Raw genomic sequence first — 8,546 nt, forward strand, 5'->3', positions numbered from 1 at the left:
AGATGATCATGTACTTATGCATGCACAATTACATGAAAACGTTTCTTGCAAAAGTAACTAACATAGTACTGCACGTGTAAGAAAAAAAATAGAGGGATTTATTACACTCCTCAATGTCTCAGGTATCGTTTGAGACAAATAGGATCATTCTATTTTCATGCGTTACGAAATTACGAAGGTGTGAGTGATGCCAATCGCAGAAAATGTGAAAGGTCAGAAAACGAATCCTAACGTTTATTCCGGCGTTTTTGGCCTCTTCGCTTGCGCTTTGGTCAAAGAAATGTGGCACTGAACTCAAAGACAGCCTCAAAGAAATCAAAGAAATTGCCTCACAATTTTCGACGACCGCAAATCTAGAAAGCGTAATTTATAAATTTCTATTAAATATTTTGCTATAGTTTTTCGTCACAAAACAGGAGACCCCAGGGCTAAGAAAGAAAGTAATTCAGGAAATAAAAAAAATTCACCAAGTTGACCAGTTTAACAAGGGGAGAGAGAAGTCGGCCTGGCTGGTGCGTGATCTTGCAGCTAAAAACAGCGCTTACGCAAGACAGGGGAGATCGGGACACGACGCTGTCTCCACTTTTCGCACAGCGCGACACGTACGTATGTCAGCAGACGGTGAGCGCACGTCTGCTCCGCCGAAACAACGCCAGCGCTTCCCCTCACTACTATCCCGAAGTAAAATCATTCCGGCAAGTGCAGTGTCCAAAACTTATTTTATTCAATGCCTAGCGTAAAAATCAACGGCAGAAACGGTTTCTGTTTACTACTAACCATATATACAATACACAATGGCGAACTATTTCTCTGAATACGCCGCATGTGGCCAACGCGAGGTCGTGTACTTCGAGAATTTACTAAGTTGGAAGGATCAACCACTGCTGTGATTAAATAATTGGTTTTTTGGGGGAAAGAAAATGACGCAGTATCTGTCTCATATCGTTGGACACCTGAACCGCGCCGGAAGGAAAGGGATAAAGGAGGGAGTGAAATAAGAAAGGAAGGAAGAGGTGCCGTAGTGGAGGGCTCCGGAATAATTTCGACCACCTGGGGATCTTTAACGTGCACTGACATCGCACAGAACACTGGCGCCTTAGCGTTTTTCCTCCATAAAACCGCAGCCGCCGCGGTCGGGTTCTAACCCGGGAACTCCGGATCAGTAGTCGAGCGCCCTAACCACTGAGCCACCGCGGCGGGTTGCTGTGATTCGCAGAAACTGAAAACGCGCCAACAAGCATTGAAGACCCGCGCTCAACACCTCTCCGCGACGCCACTCCCTGGCCTCTTGCCTACCGCGAGCCCGCTAGCGACTGCAGCGCCACCTCGTTTGTTTGCAAACATGCAGGAGGTCTATAGACGCTTTACAGCGCGGAAGCATGGGCGCCGCCATATTTGGTCACGTGACCACTCTTCCATTGCTGGCCTTCTGACTCCGCTGCCTGCCTGTGCGGAAGCCTCATCTGCAAGCGCGTTTTACTGCGATAGTACTTATTTTTGCTCGCAAAATGGATGCAGGATGGGTGGATGACACCAAGCTTTGGCCGAAGCTTCAGCGGCCGTGTAAGTGCGCTGTTTTTTTTTTGTATTTTAGGACTCTTTGCTCTTGTTTTTGTGTGAGCCTTCACGCCACATCGCTTTGCTTGGTGACGATGGTATGCTCGCTGTCTGTCTTTTCCCGCTTTTCTAAAGCCAAAAACACTGCTTGGATTTCTGTCCTGGTGTGCTTATGACTGTTTTCGTGCGTGAGTTTAAAGCGAGAACTTCCCAGATTTGATTGCAGCACAAGTTAGTTGCGCAAAGTTGTACTTTTTGTGCAGCTGGCTCGTAACGGCCTCATTCTGCAAAAAATCCCCAACACCTGCGTACCAGTTGCTGACAAATAATGAAAACTAATTATTTGTGTCTGATCGGCCGCGTCAGTCATGCTGCGACCCGCCGCATATGTTTACGATGGCTGAACGGCTGGTATTAGCTCCTGATGTTCGACTTTGCATGAAATCGAACTTTTACTCGCTTGCGGAAAGGGTTTCCGAATTTATGCTTTTTGTAGCCTGCCGCAAGGAGCGCGAGATTCAACGTGCGCTCGTTTGCAAACAAGTTAGCACTTGAGAAAAGCTCATTTGCGTTTAACCTACAGCTGCTGCATGGCATCGCGCGATCTACTGCGGTAGCCTTGCGTACGATAAGCGAAGTTTCCAGCGTGGACAGTAAGCCAAAACTGGCAGCCGCTAGTAAAATGCGACGTAAAACTATCAGCACAAGTGACAATATTCCTCACTGCATGCTTCTGCGCCAGTCATGTTAGATCAAAAAAGGTTGGAACTGTGGAGACATTTAATAAGCAGTCCTTTTATTTTGGTTTTGCAAAGTCGAACATCAGGAGCTAATACCAGCCGTTCAACCATCGTAAACATATGCGGCGGGTCGCAGCATGACTGACGCGGCCGATCAGGCACAAATAATTAGTTTTCATTATTTGTCAGCAACTGAAAGCATAAGTGTATTATGCAGAACCTTACTAGATTTCTTGGCATCCAACTTTCAGCATGGAGACAAAGTTTTATTACCACAAAACTAGCTACATAAATAGCACACATGATAACATACTGTACTGATATCATTCTTTATTTAAGTTGTCTACAACTACATGGTTGAAATGCCTGACACAGATGGCAAACCATCCCTCAACTACAGAGGATTTGCTGAAGGCAGCAACCTGCTTGACAGTGGCCATGTTGGCGTGGCACTGTACCAGCAGAAAAATGGCGTGAAGTGCATCAAGGCAAACATCAGGTCGTCGCAAACAACGAGCAGGACGTACCAAACACAAATAAATTTTGGACAACCTTTCTCAGCAAGTTGCACATGCAAAGCGGGGCTAAGTGAGCGGTGCAGCCATATTTGTGCACTGCTCATGAAGGTTGTCGAAGCAACATCCAAGGGGCTCACCGGACAGTCATCAACTGACAAAGCGTGTGCATGGAATGCGGCAACAGCGAAGAATGTCACCCCAGCAACAATGGAGGTAGTTTATTGCCATAAGAAAACACAATCGAAGACGCAGCAGTTTTTATCTGAAAAGGAGATGCTCCTTCACTTCGATAAATGCCCTCTCGACGTCAGCAAGCTTCAGAACACCATGCTACACACTGTTCTGAAGCCACGCAGGAAACTACCCGCAGGTGGTGATGAAGATAGCCGTGCATGTAAGAACATTATTTCCTGATGTTGCACATGGCTGACTCAACTAAGTGAGTCGAGCAGGCATAGAGGCTATCATTACGTGCAAGTAAGATTGCCATCTGGGTTTTGTTGTTGCATAAGTGTACATTTTGTTCATTTAAATGTAGTCAGTTTATATAAAGACATTATGCATAAAGATTTGCTCTTGCAATGTTCAAAACTGCAGAAATGCAAGTGACATGTGCTTGTGGTTGAACCATCCCAATATACTGGCAGTAATGCTTAACTAGTAATTAGCATTACAGCAGAGCGTGCATCTCGACATTGGAACGTGGTATAGCATCAACAAGACCTCTTTCATACTCATTTATGCAATCTCAGCTGTTCACCATGCACTGCTGAATATGATAGTGCATGAACTACAGGACCTCCTATCAAGTTGTGACAGTTTTTTGTGCGATGATCTCACAAGGTCACTCTTAGCACCTGTGCAGAGTTCCTAAGTTCTAGGTGCACCGAGAAACAGCTACTGCTGATGCTGCAGCAGTCTTGATTTTTTTGCAACGGCTTTTGATTGTAAATTACACCTACACATGGCTCTACATTGCATACTGAATGAGTGATTTTCAGGTTTTAGCCACCATAAGCCTGTTTCGAGTATGCACAAGAAGTCGTTAAATTAAGCAGACCCTTCTTGTACTCCACAGTTCTCCAGCAAGAGCATGGCCAGCATGACTGCAAGCGGCTGTGCCAGTTATGCCAAGATTTCTTCGTCACCAATGTGCTGCTGTCTCCTGAGCAGGCGTTTCTTGAGGATAACTGCCAGTGAGGCCCGTAGCATTCCCATCAAAGCTGCCCCTGAGAAGTGGGTATCAAAGCACATACACCCAAGCTTCTATGGTAATGCCAGCACACGGTAAGGAGCCAAATATCTCACTGACTACAGCCTTTGGTGTTGTGCCTCAGTTGTTCTGCATGGCATGCTGAAGTTTACACCTTGGATTCGAAAATGCTATGGCAAGTTTTATAGTACAAGAACTATTGCTAAATACTGTTTTGCATGTTTGGTTTGGTTTATTGAGGTTTAACGTCCCAAAACGACTCAGGCTATGAGGGACGCCGCAGTGAAGGGCTCCGGAAATTTCGACCACCTGGGGTTCTTTAACGTGCACTGACATCGCACAGTACACGGGCCTCTAGAATTTCGCCTCCATCGAAATTTTGCATGTGATGCTGACAATAGAGCGGTTGCAACACTATGCTTTGATTTTGTACAGCAGCACTTTTGCGTATTTGCAGTATGAACTCTCTATTACTGCATTATGCAAAGTGGCAATTTGCAGGCCGAATTTGCCTGCAAAGAATGGAAGTACCAGTGTGGTTGTAATTTGTGATGTAAATTTCTATTCATTGCTTCCAACAGCAAAGCACAGCCTGACTGCTTGTTCATCGCAAATCGCATGCAAGTTACAAGCCTGAAAGCATGAAATTGGAGGTTGATATTTGTTACGTTGTGAATGCTTGGTTTGTGTATTGCAATATACTAGTCACTGTTGAAGTTACTTTAAGATGAGGGACACTAATTCATTACAACATGAATGTGATTTTTACATGAAGGTATGGAAGAGAGTCAGAAGCAAAAGCCCGTGCCTGGTACAAGAAAACAAAGACCACGGACGTTGTGGAATGTGGCCTTATCATCCGGCCTGCCACTTCATGGCTTGGAGCCAGCCCTGATGGCATAATTCCAGACTCGGACACAGTGCTGGAAATAAAGTGCCCGACACCACTGACTGTGCAAAAGCATGGTAGCCTTGATGCCCTGTTTAAGAGCGGAAAATATGACGTGATTAAGAAGGAGAACAAACTCGCACTCAGCAAGGCCGGGAAGAACAGATATTACCTGCAAGTACAGTTGCAGCTGTTCTGCTGCGAGAGAAGTCGGTGCGACTTCGTGATTTGGGCACCGAACGAGGCATATATTATCGAGGTGCCCTATGACAAGGAGTTCATAAGTAAGCAAGTGGCACATATTGAGGACTTCTATTTTTCACACCTGCTGCCAGCAGTTGTTGACAGCAAGCAATGAACACATTTCTATTGGAATAAATTTTTAAGATTTGACTAATTGTCTTGTCATTAAGACAATTTGACCCGGTTTATTTGTGCATGCAAGATCAGAATTATCAAATACATCTCTGAACATACAACAAAACAAAAGCAGGCATAGAACAAAAACCAACAGGCTCGTACCTTCACCTGGTACTGAACATTTCTCATCATCCCAAAGTGAACACAGGGAGTACAAGCAGTAAATCTTCAAAGAATGATATCTCCAATATGGTATCAACAAAGGTTTCCATCGGGCAAGCCAATGCAGAAACTCCCCAACATAACTTTCCATTGCATTTTAAAAATCCACAATCCACATAAACGTCGCACCTACACTGTACACACAGCCGCTAAGCAAGTGCCCCTAAGTGCACCAGCAAGACAATGAAATAGGCTCAGAACATCAACCTTGGCAGCTCGAACGTGCTTTGCAAGTGATTCCAACTTCAGTTCCTCAAGGAGGAAGAGTGCTTTAGAATTTGCTCTTCCTGGACCAAAGGTAGCGGACCTGAAATTGCTGGCAAACACTTTGGTAATCAGACGGCATGAAAAAAAGGCTCCAACGCGAGTTGTTTGTAGCAGCTAAGATAGCTCAGAGCCATCAGTGAAATAGCTAGCAAAATACCTGAATAGCATATCTCTGACAGATATTTTTAGGGTCGTCAACAGCAGCCTACCAGTACACCAGCATGCTTGAGTTAATTACATAAGAGTTGTATCTTGGAAGTATTCACCTATGGGGCAGAAACTCTGAAGCTAATGAAAATGCTTAAAATTAAATTGAGAGAAAGCTATGGATAGAGACAGCAAACAAGTGTGTTGGGTCAGGGAATAAATGCAAGTTAATGATATCCTAGCTGAAACAGAAATTGCCATCAGCAAAGCATGTAATATGGAGAGCTGATAACCAATGGCATCGAGGGTGGCAGAGTCAGATGGGCAGTTAAAATTGGCAAGCTTGCTGGGGTAAGGTGGCTACAGCTAGCCCAGGAGATTTAACAATTTAACTGAATGCAATTTTGAGGAGCCTTTCTCTTGCAGTGAACATGGTTACGTTAATCAGTGAACAGAGAACATGGCAGGTGCATAAAAACAAGAGACGACTAGATGATGTGGCTACTCCACATAAATCTCCATGCCTCATTCAGGTGTGTTGTCTACCACTTCCACCTGCTTGCCTGGATGCGATGGTGACTGAGCACCAGGTTCTGACGCATCACCATGATCTCTAATCAAATTCGGTTGCAGGTTGCAGAGCCCAGCGATGGCAACAAGTACATCATTTGCGAGGGGTTTCTTTGTGAATATACTAGCAGGGAATTGCTTCAAAATCCTGAAGCATTTGAGACGCCTTATTGATCGCTCAACATTAATCCGAAGCCTTGCCAGGCGACGCGAACTTACTACATCTGAACGACAAATCTGCGGCCGGCCTTTGGAAAAGCTTGGGAGTGAAACTTTAACAGATGGTGGGAGCAGGTCATCTATGTTAAAGCCACGGTCAGCGAGGATTTCGTCGCCTTGCGTCAGGTGGTCTAAAAAACCACTGTCCAAAGTGATGAAACGATCGCTTGCACGGCCACCATACAGTTTTGACAAAAACATAATAAACCCACTTGGTGCAATGGCTTGAAGAATTTTGGCCGTATTTTGCGATTTGTAGGAACTGTAAGTTGTATTTCTTCGGTGCAGTTGCCCAGGTCTGTCAATGAAAATTTCGAAACAGTCCACAATGCAAGTTACGGAGTAATTCTCCTCAAAAACATAAGGCAATGTCCTCCTGATTGCTGTTCTTGGTAGCCAGAACACTAAGAACTCTCTGGCAAACTTGGCAAGTTTTGTTACAATGGAGCAGAAAATCCTGCTAATGGCTGCAGTGGATGCACCAAAACGTAAGCTAAGGTCATTAAGCAATAGGCCAAGACGCAGCCGCATCAGTGTAAGTAGGATTTGGTCCTCAAAGGGCATAGTGAAAGGGCTCTTCACAATAGTGGAAAGAGTCCGAACCAGTTCGTCAAATACTACTTTTGACAGACCTGTAAAGAAGCGGAAGTGACTTGGTGCAAGAGTTGAGTATGCACTGAATATAGTCTGGCAAGCACTGTCTGCAGTGACCGGGGCCTGCCTGCGAGTGGTTGCATACAAATGGTCATGAGCAGCCGCTGGCTCCACTTGAGTTCCTTTTTCTGATGTTTCGGTAATCTTGCATCTGCAGCTACAGGCCAAGCAGCCATCAACGAGACTCTCAGCTCCTTCTCTCCTGTACAACGAAGGATGTGGAGGAAAGTGAGACACAATATTTAGCATAGTAGTATGAGCTAACAAGCACACAGAATAAAATTACCATGCCGTGCAACGGTTATACTACAGGGAAATAAATAGAGTGTTCTGGTTGTATAATTGTGGTCTGCCTCGTACTCCTGTAACAACTTGCAGAGGTATTGAAAGCTTTAAAGGGACACTGAAAGAAAATTGAAACTGGCCTCTATAGATAAGGTACTGTGTTCTAATCACAAATGCTAAGCGAACACTGAGCTTTTATGAATGGGAAAAAAACTAAATACAGGGATTCCCATCATTGGCTGACAATATTCAGAGTTTTCCTCAGTAGCCCGTGAAACAGTGCTAATGCAGCAAACTGTCAAGCTTACAGCAGACGACGAACCTGTGCAGTGGAATGGCTGAGCAATGTATGTACATGCACTGACTGAAATCAAGTCTGCTCTCATGTGCATTGATTGCCTTTTGTTCAGAATTGCACAGCAGTAAACACCAAGCAACGTGAAAAAGTCTAGTTCCAAACATACATAGCAGCGTGTGGCAACCACCATCTCATGGGAAAAAGAATGAAAAGATAGTAATTGCTTCATTGAAATGCAGACTGTGTATGCCTGCAGAGATAGGCATAACTCCTGCGCACATGGCAGCAAGAGATGCACAATCCGGGTCCAGGCAATAAGCTGTAACTGGGCTAGCCTATATGAGTGGTTGCAAGAAATTTTACTGTTAACTGAACATGACAATGCTAAAGATGGCAAAACTAGTAAGCAAGCTTACAATCACCATTTCATGATATCAGCAACTTTATTTGTGAACAGACTCTGCTGTTCTTAACCCTTTCACACGCCATTTCTTTTTTTCTACTCAAAAGGAGCACTCCCACCAAAAAGGCATCTTCAAGCATTGACAAAGACAGTTTGTTAGTTCTCAAGGGCAAAATACTAGTAGAGGTGCCATTATGGAAATAG

The 8,546-nt window shown here is 44.6% G+C and overlaps 1 protein-coding gene across 1 annotated transcript; it reads right to left on the minus strand.

The window, feature by feature from the left end:
* Window positions 1-6,438: 6,438 nt before the first annotated feature.
* Window positions 6,439-7,499, minus strand: LOC144112641 (uncharacterized). The gene has a single exon (XM_077645453.1). It carries the CDS (start codon window positions 7,264-7,266, stop codon window positions 6,439-6,441), a length of 828 nt encoding a protein of 275 aa, XP_077501579.1. The 5' UTR covers window positions 7,267-7,499.
* Window positions 7,500-8,546: the final 1,047 nt, after the last annotated feature.

Source organism: Amblyomma americanum, chromosome 1, assembly GCF_052857255.1.
Source record: "Amblyomma americanum isolate KBUSLIRL-KWMA chromosome 1, ASM5285725v1, whole genome shotgun sequence".
In the NCBI taxonomy this organism is placed as follows: domain Eukaryota; kingdom Metazoa; phylum Arthropoda; class Arachnida; order Ixodida; family Ixodidae; genus Amblyomma; species Amblyomma americanum.